The sequence below is a fragment of the Oryzias melastigma genome, linkage group LG10 (genome assembly GCF_002922805.2).
Source record: "Oryzias melastigma strain HK-1 linkage group LG10, ASM292280v2, whole genome shotgun sequence".
Taxonomy (NCBI): domain Eukaryota; kingdom Metazoa; phylum Chordata; class Actinopteri; order Beloniformes; family Adrianichthyidae; genus Oryzias; species Oryzias melastigma.
The window spans coordinates 20,941,993-20,961,313 of record NC_050521.1 but is presented as its reverse complement, the minus strand read 5'-3'; the positions used below and the strand labels follow the sequence as shown (position 1 = coordinate 20,961,313).

Genomic DNA, 19,321 nt, shown 5'->3' with positions numbered 1-19,321 from the left:
GAATCTTGTGGTGACGACAATGTTTTTTGGGATGAAAACTTGGGTGGGAGTGCTTTGGTGGAGTGGCAGAAAAGCAGCTCCTAAGGGGGAAGATTTTAATAAATCCACGGAAATGTGTTTCTGTGGGGGTGTCTGAGGACCAACCCAGGAAACCAGATGAACTTCTACTTGCCCCGAAGCTCAGAAAGGATAGCTGAGTGCAGTGACACCACAGGGACGTTTATGACTCCTGACATCAGTCTATTCGCTTACCCCCCCTCCAATGTCTCTGCTCATACCTTAAGCAGCATGAAAGACTTGCCCACAGATACTCATGTGTTTTCCGGTCACCATAACAGCATTTCATACTTTCATAACAGACTCGAGATTTGTTTCTCGTGTAAATACCGACGGTAATTCAAGACGAATTCAACGGAAATGCTGAGTGGAGCCAATCAGATTTAATTAAGTATGAAGAAATGTAATTTTGGAGGACACCAGGGCAGAGCGGGTTGATGCAGGCATTAGAAAATATGCAAAAAGCCGTGTCCGCATTCCCCGAATATGAATTTATGAAGCCTTCTTGTGATTTCAATCTGGCTAATGAATCAGAACAAACCCATCTGTGCAGCACTGACCCCTGAGGTGAAGGTTTGGGGGTGTGGGGGTGCTGTGAGTGTGGGCGTTTTTTTTTAAACTCCCATCATGTGCCAAAGTGGTCAGTCGGTGCGCTAAAGTTACATTCTTAAATCCTGAAGGGGAAAAACAAATTTGAAACAGAAAAAGAAAACATCAAGTTTCCATGGGAAAAATTTTATTTATCAATATGCGGTAGTTTCCAAACTGGTGGAACATAATTTCCATTGCAGCTGGTGCCAACAGGTTACGCTGAGAAGCGGCAAATAAGTGAATGGCAAAAAAAAAAAAAAAAAAAACTAAAAACGACAAAAATTGACAGTTGTGATTTAAACAAAGGGAAATTAATTCAACAGGTTTTTTGCTTTCACATGCACATCGAAAAAATAATACTGTGACTTTGAGCAGTGGCAACCTACAGTGAAGCTCATAGGCGGCCAACATCCTTGAGCTAAATTAGGAAGAGAGGGATGACAAAAGAGAGGGGCGGAGGGAGAGAAGGAGGAGAGAGCATCTTTAAAACAAAGGACCGCCTGGGAGATAATGAGTGGTGTAAACCAGATGATTTATTGGAGAGCGCACCACGGTCGCACTCTCATACATGGCCTCTTTTTTTTGTTTTGTTTTCTCTGCTTCTCCTCCTTCTCCATCATGGACTTTCAGCTTTTTAAAACCCACATCGTTTTGCTTCTTCAGGGCTAAGGGGAGCAAAAAAAAAAAAAAAAAGAAAATCAAACAGTCTTCATATGCAGAGTTAAGTGCTGTCTTCTACACATTTCAGCGACCTATTATTTCTCAAAGTCCTGAACAAGTTCTGAGTGACTTCCTGTTATTAAAAAAGCAAAATAAAAGTATGTCTTTTTTTTTTTAAACACGTGTGGTAACAACAACTCTTTAACAATACTGGATGCTGCATAAAAAGACAGCTCATGTGACTGTTGCAATATTTAGTTGAAGTCTAAAGGAAAAGGGAAATAAAAACATGTCACAGAGACAAAAAAATGCAAGGATTTATACAAAACACACTTTAAAAAGACAGCTATTTACAAACATCCTCCATTACAAAAATCTAATCTTAAATTTTTCTTATGAGCAGTGTTCAAGGTGAAATTACATCTTAATTTGGGCTCTGTCCATATATTTACAATTTTTTTCCTTTTTCTTTTTTTCTTCCTCCTCCTACCCAAATTTGAATAACATTAAGTGGTCACTAGAATGAACAAAAATGAGATATGGTTCATGGTAATTTGTTAATGACTCCCTAAGCTGGTGTAGCTGAACGGATGCGCAGCGATCCGAAACAAAAATATATGCTCTCGATGTGTTTCGCAGAGCGCCACTGAGGGCTGCATGCTGAGTTAAAACACAGAACCACAAAAGCACAAGCAGCTGTTTAGGTTGTTAGCTCTGAGGTTAACGGCACACAAGAGCCATAGGGAATCTTCCCGGAGTCTTCAGCCTTTTAACTCAGCAGAGTCTGTCCGGGTATGGCGACAGCGCCGTGCGTGGCAGCGGATGATGGGTGCCTCTGCCAGAAAATAAACACTAACTGCCATTCTGACCATTAGACTGGAGATAAACCTGGACCCGTCAGTCTCGGTGTGCTTGTGTGTGCATGGAATGACAGCTCGGGTCTGTGCGCTGAAGAATGGATGTCCTTATCTGCTCCCCTCTCCTCTCACACATCATTAGCTTGGACTGTGGCGCTCCGAGCTTTGGCAGCCACGCTGTTTGGAGCGCCCAGTGCCAGTCCCGAAACAAGTCTGTTTGGCTGCCCCGCCACAGCAGCACACCCACAGATGTGAAAATAAGTGCAAATCTTGCACCTCGAAGTTCATATAGCAGATCTGGTGCCTGCCGAGAGTGATACCCTGTACAGAATTTTGGTGAGAGGATGGAAAAATGAACGCTTTCACAACCTCACCCAACACCTTCAATCCTCCTCTCAGGTCAAAGCCAAGTCGGAGGAACATTTTCTCCTTTTATCTGACGCTCCGTCCTCCCTGGCGGCTGAGTGTGGGCATGAAGATGGCACACAGATTAGTCACACGCTGGCGACACCACTAACTGCGCACTCCAATGACTCATCTGCAGATGGCAGCCAATTGGCGTCTGATAATACTGTATCCCGGTTTGCAGCAGCAACTTACATATACCGCCTATATAGGCCAACCACCTCGCCCAGGCAGCAGGCATCAATCTAACCATTTGATGCCTAAACGGTGGCACCAGCAGATGAAAACAAACATACAAACCTGCCTGCTGTCTTGAAACCCCCCACACTGTCGGCCTATCAGACAGCAATATCTTCAATTCCTGCCAACTGGAGCCACGAGAGGTTTTTGTTAGATCTCGGGCTTGTCTGTCTGTCGACTCTAGTCTGTCTTGTTTTTACAGCTTATGCCCGATACAGTAAAATTCTCCCACAAAGCTGGTTTCCCCACACATTTAAAAAAAAAAAAGGCCCAGACATGCCCAGACACATCTACAGGACACACCCCGAAATACACACAAGCAGGTCATAAATACCAAAGTGATGGAGAAACTTGTATTAAAACAACAGAGGAGGGAGTTCTCAGCTACACACACACACAGATACACACCTCGACGTCTACAGTCCAGGTCAAAGTACTTCCTCGAGAACATGAGCGCAATGGATGGGATGGGTGGTGAAGAGTTATAACAATGATCTATTAACTCTATACATTGTGCACTTGTAGGAAAAGTCTAACAAAATACAACTGCTTTGTGAACTGAATCAGGGTTCAAGGAAATCCTCCATTAAAAATAGTAAGTAAGGCAAACGTCAGAGGTGCGAAGGGAGGAGAAACACTTTATTTCACACACTTTGTAATATACCTGAGCTATCTGGAGAGTTTCCTGGCCCAGCACGAGGCCCCCACTATCACACATGCATTGAGGCGCGCACACACTTGTTCTCCGCTCGCACAAAGAAAAAAAAAGAGAGGAAATGCAGGCTGAGTGGCGCTCAGGCCCATGTCTGCCTGTTCCCGGCTGGTGTGCTAGGACGGTGTGTTTAATTGGGTGTAGCACGGACTGTACTTCAGGGAGCTGAGATAAGTTATATCCTGTCTGTTAAAAAAAAAAGGGACCACGAAGCCGGAGTTCCATCTGTTGGTTGGTTGTTCCAGCCACGCCCCCCCACCCCCATCCACACAGCAGGGAGATGTGGAGGGCGGGAGTGGATGGGGAAGGATGGAAGGTGGGGGAATGTCAGACAACTCAAACAAACAGGATAAACCCTCTTTCATCAGGCAGCTCTCATCCCCGCTGGTTTACTGGTCGGTGCGTGTTTCTCCAGATTTGTGCAGCAGGTGGTAGAAATAACAGGGGCTTGAAGAGGCATCAAGTCCCCCAGATTGCAAAGGAAAGTGTTTTCCCAAGAACGTAAATCAGGCGCTCCTCTTTTTCCTCTCTCTTGACCGCGTCGCTGGCCGGGTGAAGCCCTTCAGACTTTGTAGTAGATGTTGGCAGGGCTCTGCGGAGGCATCTCCTGGACAATGTAGACTGGATGGCCATAGTCGCCGCTCACCTTCTCATAGTGAGGGCAGTAGTTGTTCTCTGTCCGCAGAGGAATGATGATGTCACTGGGCTCCGTGCCGGCCGTGCCGCCCGGCAGTTTGGGGTTGGACAGCGTGCTGAGCGACAGCGCGGATGGGCGGGCCTGAGAGTGGGAGTTTTTCCTGGCACGTTTGCGCATCTTGATAAGGAGGATGACGAGGAGGAGGATGAGCACGAGGAAGATGACGCAGCCGGCTGCGATGGTGGAAAACAAAGCCATTTTGGAGCCCAGGATGCCGTCTGCGGCAGAAGAAGACCCCGTCTGGTCCTGATTCTTGTCTGGAAGGAGGAACAGAAAGAGGGTTTAGGATAGGGAAGGTCAGACACGGCATAATTTATATGTCTATTGCAAGGAGGAAAGGTCTACCCCTCGTTTTTTCTGATTTATTGCAGTTTTTTTAAAACATAGATTTATTACCTCAAAAAGATCAAAAAGGTGCCACGTGTGGAGAATTTCTTGGAATATCGAGGCGCGGAGGCAGTGATACACTCACTTTAGGACTTTGTGAGCTTATTTAATGACCCTCCATAAAAATAAAGAGGCGCCTAATTCTCACTGTTGGTTAGTTTACGACATTTAAGGACGTGGCCCTGCCATTTATGCCTCACCGAAGAGGTAGGGTCTTGCTTATTTGTGAAGCAAGATGAATCACTTTAATGGGAGAGTGACTAACATTTACAGTGAGGCTGTCGCGTCATGTGCAGATCTGTCTAAATCAGTTAGCTTCTGTTTACTCAACATGACCTCGCCTGTATTCTTCGAATTAAATTGGCTCATTAAAATAGTCTTTAAAAGACTCACTGATGAAAACCATGTTCATAACATGTTCTTGTAGCATTTTTCTCATGATATAAAAAAAGTTGCGCTTTAAAATTTTGTTGTTTCTATATTCAAATGGTTGTAAATAGTGCTGCCACAAACCATTATTTTAATCTAATCACGATTATTTTTTCCGATTAGTCGACTAATCGATTCATCCACAAACTAGATATAAAACACACATCTTAACCATCATTAGCTTTAAACCAGCTAAAAACTAGAAATATAATATTACCTGGGATAATGTCAGAGTGAATGCTGTAAGCTGAATTTGGCCGCTGAGGATGCTAGTGGTGGTAGCTGAAGATTCTGAAATTGATAGCTAAAATCGCTGAAGCTAAAAGCCAGTTAAAATACTATTTAAATGTCAGATTAGCCTAAAAAAACTTTAAAAAAGCCTAAGTTTTCCAAAACAGCTAGCATTTAGTTAAAACATTAGCTTGACTTCAAATTAGCCAAAAAACAAAGAAAATCCTAAATTAGCCAAAGTAGCTAGCATGCAGCTGAAGCATTAGCTAAACATCAAAACAGCCTAAAAAATAAAAAAAAATACTAATTTGGCAAAAAATAGCTAGCATGTAGCTGAAATATTAGCTAAACTCCAAATTAAATAAAAATTGAGAAAATCCTAAATTAGCCAACATAGCTAGCATGTAGCTGAAACATTAGCTAAACTCCAAAATAGCTTAAAAACACTTTAATGCTATTAAAGAATGCTATTATAACTTTTAACTTTACTACACTAGGACTCCATATAGTATAAAGTAACGACTAATCGACTATTAAATTAGTTGTCGACTATTTTAATAGTCGATTAGTCGCCGCCGCACATGTTGGTGGAAAAATACTTGTTTTTGTTAAAAAAAAGACTAATACAAGAGTTAAGCTTTTTTTGCATTTCAAAACCTTCAATGCTCTTTGACATATCATAACTCCTACGATCAATGTGAATTAGCTGATCTGCAGAGAAAAGCGGTTTTACACTGCTGGTAAGCAAAACTTTAAAGCGGCTTTTTACCGATATGCAAAACATTGGATTAGATTAGAAATGGTTTATTTCAAGCAACCAAGAAGAAAAAAAAATGTGATATACAATAAATCATCAAAAGTTTACATCCATAAAGACATGTAAAACACAGGCTAACTAAACATCAAGAAGTTGTCTGAAAGGGAGCGTGAGGAAGCGAACTTATATAATCCCACCCTGGCTTTAAGATCAGATATTTATGCTTGGAATACACGTCTGCTCGTGACCCAGAACCAGAAAAATATATATATATAAATACTAATAATATAAAGTGCTATATTCCGGTGCAAATCCACTTTTCTCCACGACAGAATACGCCGATTTCATGCTGATCGCATAAAGGGTTGAAGCTAACTGCAGTCAAATGTAAACACCAAACTGGAGCTAAAGTTCCAATATAAAAGCCTTAGTAGTTTTAAAAATATGGACACTTAATAAATTAATAAACCGTTTACCCTCTTCTGACACATTTTAAGCTACTATTCAACACTAAACCATTTACTCTCATTAAAAAGTTGTGGTGATGTTGGGTTGAGGTTGTAAGAGGGGCTGTAAGCTAGTGGGAGTGAGCACAAACAAATTGATGTTGGGAAGTGGGGGTGGGCTTACTCCACGCAAACGCTCCCTCCCACAACTTAAAAGCAAATTTCTAATGAACTACTGCGGCAGGTTTTTTTGATTTTGGCTAAAAACGGCATAATTAAAATGACCACTGGGAACACTTTTGAAATAGATTAAAAGATGATTGGAGTGGGACTGTAATGAAATCTGTATTCAGCACTCAGATCTCCATTTTGATGAGATCTGAGTGAGTTTTCTAACATTTTGAGGCCACAAAGACAGAAGGGTGGTATGGGTTCTGATCTGATCTTTGTTTAAAGGGTTTAAGACGGGGGCTGTCGAGGGTGTTACTGGATAAGAAAGAGAGAATAACTGGGCTCCTTTAGTGACTGAAATCTGAGAAGAACCAAATCTGTTTTCCATGTATACACGCAGCTGCTGCCAGAGAGCATCCCTCCCCTCCACCCCCACCGCAATCCCAGCCATCACTCTTTTACTGTCCGTGACCCCCACATCAACCCCCCGAAAGGCACACAAAAGTCCCATACCTTAGGAAGCTGCCATCCCCGCTAATGACTGCACTCCTGCACATGGCCGGCCACTTTTCACTTAACCATTTATTGATAAGGGGATAACAGCGACTTATCCCCAACTCCTGCAACGCCACGGAAAAGTACCAGCTCCCAGACTTATCGCTGAAATCAGAGGCTGCCGGAATTTTCTGCATTCTGGGCACGGGATGGAACTGCAGAAAGGCTGTCACGGATTTCATTCCTGAAATATCTGCCCCTCAAACTGCAGCCGCTCGTCCTTCACCCCACCCTCCAACTCCCTCACTTGACACAATGAATGGTAGACAGGTAAAAGCCGGGATACGGGGGAAGAGGTGGCATTAGGGGAATCTTTTTATAGAGCAACTAATGTCAAATAAGCAATTATTAAAGAAGCGTGGCTTATCACATTGGGACAGGCGTGACAGTATGAACTTGGGAGGAAAACTGTGGCATACAAAGTTGTGGAGTAAGTGAAAAGTTAGTGAAGTAGAGTTAAAGAAAAAAAAAAGAAGCAGTTCCTCCTTTGGGAAGCAGCCATGAAAGATGGAGGTAAAAACAGGAAAGAAGTAGAGCCCAGAGCGTCTACGGGGGATCAAGTGATTCCTCCATTTCGCTCCTTTTAATCTTAATTTATCTGCAATTCTAATTAGATTTCAAAGGATATTTTAGAAATAACTTTTGCAGCACAGAGTAAACTGTATTTGTTTAGAGAGATTTGGTGTTATTTCACTGCATCGAACAAACCCCATTAACACAAAGGGAACCCTCTGGCATTCAGAGCTTTAAATTACTTCTAGGAAATCAACTATTATTTCTATTTTCTGCTTTTAGGCTAAATGTGATTAATTATTGGTCGAGCCCTTGAGGCTATGAACATTATTCTTGTTGTTCTAACATTTCAAAAATCTTTATTCACTTAAATATTTGCTTTTCAGAAAGCAGAAACATCCTCAAGGGATGAAACTGGACTCTATAGTTGGGCTGCCACTTAATAATCGACTAATCACGATTATTTTCTTCGATTAGTCGACTGATTGGATCTAAAATGCACATCTTAACCTTCATTAGCTTTAAACTTGAAGCTATATGTTAACTATAAAGACGATTAAGACAATAGTTTATAAAACCTTTATTGAATCTTGCTGCTTCTTTACTTCATTTGTTTCTGAAATTAAAACAAAACTTAAATCAAATGAGGTCGGCATCTGAAACAACTATTTTTATCAAAAGATTAAGTTTTGGTCTCAAATATCACAAAAGAGCATTCCAAACTGTACGATGCTCTTGCTTATAGCCTGGAAAGTTAGCATTGTGGAGAGACTTGATCTCTTTTAAGAGCAGATGTTCCCTTCAGCAGAGACATCTCCCTCTGATGGGGTAGAGTTTGCAGGGTTGCACAGAAAGCATTTATTTTATAAGTTTGCTCTCTGTTTGCGCTAATGTTAGCTTAGCTTACTTAGACAATGATCCCTCTTCAGTGTTGCATTACTCAGTCACAAAATGCTTCCTCCACTGTAGTTTTGAAAAAATAATAAAAAAAATGACTAATAAATTCATGAAAGAATGTCGAAATAATAAAAGAATGCTTTATGAAATTAAAGAATAATCAACAAACACTTAACTTTGCTATTTGGAGTAAAAACTTGCACTTGATTTGATCAGAACCGGATTACAAAAATTTAGCAAAACTGTAAAATTAAATAACTACGTAGGGATGGGATTATATACATTTGCTTCCTTCTACTCCTTTTCAAAAATCAATCAAACTCTACTTGACTTTAGCTAATAATGACTTTATTTAATTAATCAAATGTGACATTAGTGTGTCTTTGTTTTTTGTTTTTTTAATCAATGTGCTTTCTTATTTCTGTAATGAGTTTAAAAATATGTGTTTTGTCCTGTGTCGTTTGCTTGAAATAAACCAGATCAATCAATCAATCAAAATTAGTCATTGATATAGTTGATATAGTCGTGACTAATCGTCTAATCGTGGCAGCCTTGCTCTACAGCTGTGGAAAGTTTTCATTTTTTCTGCTCACCTGGACTTCCTGGGACCTCAGGTCTTATCTGATTGCTGTCGGGCGTAATGGGACTGGACTCGGGTATGGTGTTGTCATCTGGAGTCTCGGGCGCCTCTGGGTTTGCTGCGTTGGGGACTGTGACGAACAAAAAACAAAAACACAACAAAAACAGATCAGAGTCGGCAAGCCGCTTGCGCTGAATCAAAATGAGTTGTTCTCTGCACCAGTGAGGATTATATTTATTATCTTTTGATACATCTTTTATACACAGAGAAGGTTATCTCTCTTTGCGAGCGTCAAAAAGAGGAGATGAAAGCCGAAAAAGAGGAAGGAGGAATTTGCGAACGTCTGTGAAAACACGCCAATATCCCTGTCCTGTCGTAAAAAATGAGCTCACATCTACATCAGCAGCTCCTTCAGCAAACACTCAGACAGGCATTCGCAACACTGACACATTCACGGGAGCGTCGCACACACACACGCCTTCTGCACACACACGCATGTACACACCTACAATATACTTACAATACACTTAGGTCTGGCAGAATGGGGGTAAAGTAGTTATATATTAACTTTTTATTGTTTTACATTATTCATCACGTTAAAAGGCCATAATATGCCTTATTTATTGCTCTGGCTTCAACTCATGGAAGCATGGAAGAGGCACAATTCTGAGAGGGAGATAATATGAAGACAGGAAGGGAATGGGGGAGGCATGAGGAGGAGAAGAGGAGGGGGCCGCATGAGCTCTGAGGGGAGCGCAAAGGAAACAGACAGTTTATCTGACTGTCTGTTGCGATTTCAGCACACGCACTTTGAAGTCTTTGTGCTGTAAACACTGGTGGGTGCTCGGTGTGGTTTTCATAAGGGCAGGGCCAGCAGACAGAAGACACTTATATACTATTACTGATGAATTCCACAGAGCTCTATCAGATGCTCCTTCCAGCAGGCCTTATCTGCATTTGCCCATAGGCCTGCTCCAGGGCTTGTGCATGAGAAATGGAGTTGAGGGCAAGTGGGGAGGTAATTTGTACTCAAATCCCTGGTGGCGAGTGTGTGTGTGTGGCCTTGCACAGGTATGCAGCGGAGAGAACCGGTCAATCTAGTTGTCAGCATTTCCATCCAGGTTTACCCAATTCCGAGCAAAGACGAGCCACTCAAGGGAGATAAAAACCAAGAAATATGGTATAAATTCGTGGGATGGTGGCCTCTCAATCTGATCTCCGCCATTCCCTCCATTTTCTCCATGTCCAGACCACAGCACTTCTCCATCCTGATTGCAGCAGTAGTGAACCTAGCTGTGAGCTGTTGTGCATTTTTAATAATTGATGAGAAAAGACAGGAGTGAGAAGTGGGAACATTCACGCATGACAGGGGATATGAGAGGACACACTGATCCGACTCACTCGGAGCACATAGCCTCAACACTGTGCCAACCACTGAGCATGTGCAGGCAGCGTTCTAATGTTCTGACCCATTTTTCCTGCGTGTGCCGCTGACATTTCCCTTAGCTATGCAGACAGCAACTACCTCAGAACTGCCAACCCGCCAGAAGGTGGGAGAGAGTTGGGGGAGGGAGGGAGATGATGATCGAGTGATAGAAGGGGGGAGACGGGAAAAAAAAAAACACATGAGTGAAGATGCATGCACGGCGGTGAGTCAACATATTTCTAATGAGCACAGAGGCATGATGAGGTGGAGGGGAAGAAGACTGCTGAATGCAACGCATGTATAAATTATGGGCTTCCTATTAACTCAGTTTCCCTTCTTTTTCAGCTCATATTGGTTTACAGGCTAGACCAAAGAAGAAATAAAGTGCATTTAATGAGCGCCAGAGAATCAGCTGTCTCTAGCGACAAAACTGCAGATGAGTCAATATGATAATGCCCAAGAGTGTTGTCACAGTTAAATGTAAACGCATTGCAAATGCAGCATTAAAAGAGCGAGCGCATATTTCACACTGAAATGAACAGTGAAAATAAACGATAAAGGAGTAAAAGCGGAAATATCAGGGGATCTCGAGGGCCTGGCGAGCGGAAGGCATTCAGCTGCAAAAACAGAGGAATCAAACACACGATAACATCTGGGGTCAAAACCAGTTGGAGCTTTAGCTTTTATTGTGTTTGTAGGAACAAAACACTGCACGGCTGAAAAAGGTAGGGCTGTGAAAAATGTCTCTTTTCATTATAGATTGATCTGGTGAGGTTTGATACAAGATATAACATTTTTTTAAAGCTTTAGGTTTCCTGGGCTTTTAAAAAAGGGGGGAAAAAGCTTTAGATATTGGATTAAAATCATTAAAATCACTTTATGATGTCTAATTAGGCAAAACTGTAAAAGCCCACTAACTTTCATGTAACGTTCATCAAAAAGCACAAAGTGCTGAAAACAGTTTTATTGTGTCGCTAAATAAAACATTTTACATAATTAAGTCACCATTTTCAACAGCATTTAGCCTCTTTTAAAATAATTTACACTAATTTGGAGGTTCCTTGTGTAATATTGTGTTTTAGGGGTGAAATCTCTTAAATTTGTACTTAATTACAACACGTTTTACTGGTAAATGGAACAACTAATTGGATTTAACATCTTAAATTAACGCTTTTCCATCCTACTTTTGACAGCCAAATCAATAAATCAGATGAAAATTGTGTTTTTAATTTGTTCTTGTGGCATTTTTCCGATGGTGGAGGACGTACGTTAAGTTTGAAATTGTGTTTCAGAGTATTTTTTTTTAATCAAATTGTTGTGAATCAGGAGCAGACAAAAACATGCTGTTTGAAAAAGCTCTTATTTTCAAAATAAAAAAAAATACGCTGGGTGGGCCACAAGTTAACTGCTTCAAACTCTCAGCAATGGGAAAGGGAAGAGGGGGCGGGGTTGCTTCGCACCAACAGTCCCACTTACAACAAATAGATACATTAACGTCTTTGTTTTCCTTGTCTGAGCTGGTACGGCTGGATAACTTCAATTTTGCTTGCCATTTTTGTTAATGTTAGCTTGTGGTTGTAAGGAGCTGTTAGCTAGCGCGAGAGGGTGTAAAGTAAAAAATGGGATTATGGGGAATAAGGGGAGGCCAGAACTTGGAAGTAAACTCCTGAAAAACTTCTGCCGCTCTGCATAAACTATGTCCTGAAAAACAACATACGTTTTATTTATTTTTTGTGGGCCAAAAATGGCAAAATTAAGGACCACTGAGAAGACTTCTAAAAAGAGATTGAAAGATGATAGGAATTGGACTTTGAATTTCTAAAAAAAAAAAAAACAATTAAGAGAAAAAGTAAATGGGTCTTTATGGGCTTGGATTCAAAATTTTTTATTACTTTTTAGTATGGGCGTATTAGTAAAAATACGGCGATATGATACATATCGTGATACGATACGCATCACATTATATCTCAAGACTGTACCAGAACAATTTGTCATTTTTAAAAAAAAGTATGAATATCACTGAATAAAAAACTAAGTCATACTAAGTAGTTATAGCACATGTCTTTTAACAACAAAAACAAAGAAACTGAACATTTAACACAAGCTAGCTCTCAGGAGATCTTGTTGTTCTGGTGCAGTGTAGAGCTGCTCAAAGTGCGCAGTGCTGCCAACTAGTGGCCGAGGGTTTAAGTGGAAAATAAAAGTAAGACACTGAAGAACGCTCTCAAACACCTAATGAAATATTGTCTTGTCAGCATTTTCAATTTATACAAGTATTTAAATAAATTAAATATCACAATATATCATTGAATCGGTTTTTCCCTACAGTCCTACTTTTTGAAGTGGTATTGAATGTGTGCAACTAATACACTTTTTCTAAAAACTGCTTTTAAGTTTGAGACGACAAAGAAAAAGTTAGAAATTTCACAAAACAGCAAAATCAAAGCTTTAATTTTCTTAAAGCCATCTTCAAACAGTCGCTGGGTTGAACGGTCACGTTCCACTCACAAAATTACACTCACTGAAAATAGATTTCAAAAGGAGTGGCAGCAGGGCCAATAGCATGTTTTTTTTTCTAAGAGGGTTTTTAGGCCACATTGATTGTGAGTGACAGCTCGCTGTGGACCGTTTCGGGGAATGAGTGCACAGCTCTGCTGTAGTTGAGGAACAGCCGGGAGCCACAGAAACAGAACCCAGCTGAGAATAAATCTCCAAGAATTGTCCTCGATTAGGGCATTTCCTTTCAACTTTCATCAATGTAGAATTTAGAATTGTTTTTCTCCCAGTTAATAGAGTGAACAGGCATGCGCTGCCAGAACTTATGCAGCTGTGCTGCAATCCCAGGCTGTCATATGCTCAAATTGACCTACATAGAAAGATAATGCAATGCCTGTCTGGTTCCTGTGATGCTTGTGTTATATTATTTTCCGTATCTGCTGAGTTTGGTCCTGCTCGAACCTCTGCTGCCATCAGCATTCGTCAGCCTCTTATTTTCCCTCTGACTGCCAGGATCATCCCACTAGCCTACATATCTGCACACACTACAGCTTTCTCAGCAAGTCCCAGTTCATTTTCTATGTTTTCCAGCTTTTAGGCTGGAATCAGATCATCGCAGTTGGGCAGATGTTCCTCTCAAATGGCAATTAGTGTCTGTTTGGCTCAAAACAATCAGACTGAGGATGGAGGAAATGTTTGCCGAGCAACACATCTGTGTACTGTACACTGTCAAACCCAGGATATAGATGTCCACACAGCCAGTTGAACTGCATGTAAAAGTGAAACTTATAACGCAAACCAAATGTTGCGTCCAAGGATATCTAAACAAAGCTGACTTGTTTACGTCCAGCATTTTTCGATGACTTAACCCCGAGCAAGCACTTGCGCACCGACTTCAAACATGCTTTATTCAGTGATTGCTGTGTACGTATCCCAGCCGAGGAGTGTCAGAGACCTCCTCATAATTTGGAGGTAGAAGTTATTCTACAAAAGCCATCTGGGATCTCTTTTATAAACAACTACTCGCAGGATAAAAAATGTGTCTACATTACCAGTAAGGGTGGCCGACGTGGATGCAGTCATCTGTCATGGCATTGGCCTATGTAATGTTATACCTCAATGTATACCACATTTGAGGATTTTCTGTAAGTACAAATGTAATATTCAACAAAACCAGACAGGAATTCAATAACTAATTAATCAGGGCACTTTATCGCAGTGACACACAAATCCTGAAAATCGAATGGAACAGTCCATGGAGCAGTCCCACTTATTGACTGCTTGCGAACACTTAATACAAGCAGTATTAAACAGATAATTAACCCACAAGACCCCTACAGTAAAAAAACAAACAAAAAACAGCCGATTTGAGACCAATGTTTAAAAACTTCAGCCATCTTTAAAAACCAAGCTGTAATTCTATTTTATTTTTTAACTTTCGTTATTAATTAAATAAAGATTTATATTTTCAAAAACAATTTTCTTAGATTGTCATGACCCTTGATAGCCCAATACTTCTGAAGGTTGTTTAGTAAATTAATTTATTTAATGTTGGACACATGTCCAAACTCAGAGAAACACTCCAATGAGAAATTGTGTTTTTAACATGCTTTGTAGCATTTTTTTGAAATGGTAGAGGACATATAGAATGAAAGTTAAGATTAAAATGTCATTTCTGACTATTTTAGAATGGACCAGTCAATTCCAGTGAGCGTTTCCACTCAAAGTTGGACCGTCACGGCACGTGCAGGGTAAAGCAAACAACAACAATACAGGTTATCCATCAGCACATTTTTTTACGCTTGGCATTTAATGTTATTTGACAGAAGATTGAGGGCAATCTTCTGTTGTAATGGACCATTCCATTTTTCTATGGACCTTCAACCAACAGGGATCCAAAAATGGTATGGTTCGGTCTAGCTTAATGGGTCCATTTTATAACGGAAACGCCTAAAATACCGTAAAAGACCGGACCGGTCCTTAATTAATGCAGTAATTGGGCTGGTATTGCTCGCCATTTTGGTGCTACCTCTAATGTTAGCTTAGAGGTGTAAGGGGCTGTAAACTAGCAAGAGAAAGTGTAAACAAAAGCATGATGGGAAATGAGCACTGGATTACATTGAAATCCTGTCGTTCTGCATAAGTTATATCCTAGAAAATGACACAGATTTTTTTATTTAATTAATTTTTAATTAAAAGAGCACTTGGAATAATTTTACAAAAGATCAAAAATAAAATTTGACTTTGTTTTTGTCAAATTAGTAGTTAAAGATGAGCATTCCTATTGTCCCAATAGTTCTGTACACACGTAGAAGGCCATTTATTCTAATTTACAGTTCTCTTTAAGAATTTTATAAACTAAGGAGTGTAGAGATGGAAGAGAAGTGTCTCAGCTAAAGACACTTTGACATGTACCAGGCCTGGAATAGGAACTACCAATCTTTCCGTCGTAGGACAGGCGCTAAACCAACAGAGCTCCCGCAGTCTCAAATGATCTTTTACATGAGCAACATAAACACATGTCATCCATATAACACTTTACAATAACAACATGGTGCTTTATGGTAGAATTAAGTGCTTTTCACACGTGAAATATGTGGCATACTGTTAAAGCGACAACATTCAGTCATTCAGACACACATAACTTTTCCATTAATGGTCTTCATGCTTCATTTGGACGTGTTTGTGAACACGACAAAAAAGATTCACGGCAACATCTGCCATTCACACCAGTTGAGACAATCCATTAGGAAGAAGTATGAAGAGATAGTGGTAAAAACAAGGGCTTTAAAAGCACCAGAATGCTTAAAACTAACTTGTTTGTTAGCGTAGTTGGCACAAAAAAAAGTAACTCCTTTGAGAGTTGCAACTTTCTTGTAACAACATGTTGTTTTACAATAAAAATCAGCATAAATCAAACTAACATGCTGTTGTACGATTTAAATAAAAAGGCAGTGGATGGAAGCAGATGAAAATATTAATATTTAATTGCAAGAGAGACCAGAAGCTTCAGCTGCAGCTCAAAGACTTTTAAACACTTTTCTCTCGTTAATTTGGCTCACGCTGAGAAAAAAAATGATTTGCTGCCTCAGCTAATTATAGCAGGTAAACGGGTGGTGGAGGAAAGTTTGGACAGACATATCATTTATTTATTTAATGATGCAATGTGTCTTAATTTTTCTGCACAGCAGATCACATAAGCTGCTGCTGCTGCTGTGCATGTCAGATGGCAGTTCCCACTGGGGTCGTGTTGAAAATGATGTGTAAACGTTGAGGTTTATGTAATAAAAAAGGTATGAAAAATAAAATGGCAGGTCAGTATGGCTAAATAACAGCAGAGTATGTGAGAGTAAGCTTTTAACCAGAGACTGAGTGTGTAAGTTATAGCTCTAAGCTCTAGTATATAGATATTTAATGGCGGTATATACTCAAAAACTCACCAAAGTCTGCACGCTGACCTATGACCTCGGGAAGAGGCAGCCATTTTGAATTTTGCAAAAAAAGTTTAAACTCCTCCTAGATTTTAAAAGGCGTGAGTTTATAAAAGTAGCATTTTTCTTTTGCTTGCATATTTTTACTAGAACATCATGAAAAGTTAATACTTGAATTGTTGGATCGAGCTGAACGAAACGATATGACATACAGTATGAACATATTAGGAATGTGGGCGTGGCTAACAAAAACCAAGGAAATTAAAAAACGCACTTTTGCCAATTCTTCTAAAAATTACATAGACCTGCTCCTCACCCCTTGGTGACAAAAATTACAATGGTTGCTATAAAGGTAAAACCACACAAAGCTGCCATTTTGAAAAATGTGTGTTTCTCATGCAGCTTTTTTTTCAATTCTTAAATTTTAAAGTTAATGTAATTATTTACGGTTTATTTTTCGCAAGTCTGTTGTCACATCATTAAAGGATGCTTGAATTTAAATATGTTTTTTTTTCCTTTAGGGCTATAATATACAACAAATATTGAAATCCTCATCATCTTTCAATGGCTAAACTGTAGATGAATGTAATTGATCACTCTATATGAAATTACGCAAAAATTTAGTGGGGGTGCAAACATCTATTTCCGTTCAGTTTAGGTTTGAAACGTAATTTATGTATTACAAAGAACAACGAAAAATCAGACTAGTGTAATGTAAGAAAACAGCAATAAATAATCCACCCTTCTTAAATATAGCACAATATACGTGTATACTGTAGGGATGCAATGATTCACTTTCACCATGATTTGGTTCAGTGGTGTAACGTAAACCGAGGATTTAGTAAAAAAAAAAAAAAAAAGTAGGGGTGTGTATTGGCAAGAGTCTGCCGATACGATACATATCGCAATACACGTCCCATAATACAATATGTATCCCAATATATCCTGAAACCGTACCAGGAAATATTTAAAAGAAAAATGTTAATTATGACTTATTAAGAATTATCTGAAAAATTATACATTTTCCACGCAAAAGAGCAATAAAATATGTGTTATTTAACAATCAGAACATTAAGTACTGCAACTCTATCTCCAAGTATTGCCCGATAAAATATCACGATATCTTACTGAATCGATATTTTTGTACACCCCCCCAAAAAAGTTAAATGAAGTTTCTTTTTTTTAAATTATCTTTATATCCAAAGAATTAAAAAGAAACAATATTAAATAGTTATTTTCATTATTAATCATTGAAATACACTCCACAAATATTTACAAAAGGAAGTCATTTTTTTGTTGATAAGTTAGATAAATTCCGCCAATAAAACGTATAATTGGTCAATAATTGAATAAATATGAAAATATGTATTACTCCTTGAAATCAATATATCTATTCATTCTATTACAAGTGAATTCTGGTGTTTTTACCAATTGTAAAGTCAGAACAAAAAATAGGAAAAACTTCAACTGAAGTGACAGAAGTATTTCGCAGAACAACTTTATAGCAGCAAAGAGCTGGTCTCTTTGGACTTTGGTGGTGAACACTACGTTGTTGCACACACACAGCAATAAATGGAAATGTCACACTAAAGTGAAACATGGCTTGCAGGCAGCAGCTGCGGATCGTGTTCTACACGTGAGGTGGGCGCACGCTTACCTTGCCCGACTTTCATGATGACTTTCATGGCTCGGGTCTTGCAGACGCCTCCCTCTCGGTTCTCCAGGCCCTCAATCGTGCCGTTGGAGGTCGCTGGAGTGGAAGGATGCGATGGAGAGGAAAGGGGAAGAGAGATGGCGACACGTTGGTTAATAAGCACGGCTGTAACGCACAGAACTAATCAATATTTACCACAAGTACTGATTAGCTGTTCAAGTGATTAGCGGTTCTCACCCTCAATCAACTACGAGCGCCTCTCAATGGTACCTCTCATTAACACAGTAAAATGAAGTCAAATGAATGGAACAACATTATGGTCCACTGAGAGTGGATGGGCGCTGAGGTGGAGGAACACAGACCAGTGTGTGTGTTTGTAGGGGGGGTGTGAGTTCTGTCTGTGCATAGTTTAGCAGTAAGCCATGGCTGTGAGCTTCCAGCTGCTTGCCAAGTCCTCAAGCAGTTTAGTCGTCTCAGGCCACATGTGCCGCTCCGTGTTGGAAGTAAAGGGAGCTAAATGCCCTCTTCAACATTTGCATGAGCACGTCTTTCTACAAATTAGGGCACATGTGTGTGTGTGAGCTGTTTGCTCTGACTTGAGCGAGGAGTTTAGGGGTCGAGGATAGTTTTTCTTTTTTCAATGTCACAGTCGCTTCACGCACCGTGACACAATCGGTTGTCTATTTTAGGGCCCTGATAATGACCTAAGGAGACAGAGTGTGACTCTGACCTTAACGCTAAGCAGTCGAACACAAGGCTGGGCATCTTTGTGCGCGTTTGTGTGTGCGCTTACCACCTCTAATTTTGGAATTCCCCAAATTATCTCAATCTCCGCTTGGTCTGCTGTTTTAACACACTCCCTTCCTCTGCAATGCTTTCCTTTCTTTTCCATGCATTATCCGTCTGGGTCTCACTTCATTTAGACCCCCCCCCCCTCCTCCTCCACCACCTCCTTTATCTGCAGTATCTGCCTCTACCCCCTCCCTCTTCCCTCCCCTCTTAACTCAATGACCATCTCCCAGGATGATTGCTTCAGATGGCACCCTCATTATGATGAGATAGTATTGGAGAGGGTGCTTATCTAATGATGACACAAAGAGAAGCAAACTTTAGCTACAGGCGGAGGTGG

The 19,321-nt window shown here is 40.2% G+C and overlaps 1 protein-coding gene across 1 annotated transcript in view; it reads right to left on the bottom strand.

The window, feature by feature from the left end:
* Nucleotides 1-664: 664 nt before the first annotated feature.
* efnb1 (ephrin-B1) overlaps nucleotides 665-19,321 on the bottom strand; it is a 69,229-nt gene continuing 50,572 nt past the window's right edge. The window contains exons 3-5 of the mRNA XM_024283820.2: nucleotides 18,196-18,288; nucleotides 9,199-9,315; nucleotides 665-4,476 (exon numbers count right to left, since the gene is read on the bottom strand). Coding sequence (XP_024139588.1) covers nucleotides 4,085-4,476; nucleotides 9,199-9,315; nucleotides 18,196-18,288 — 602 coding nt within the window. The 3' untranslated portion in view covers nucleotides 665-4,084. The remainder of the gene's footprint in view (nucleotides 4,477-9,198; nucleotides 9,316-18,195; nucleotides 18,289-19,321) is intronic.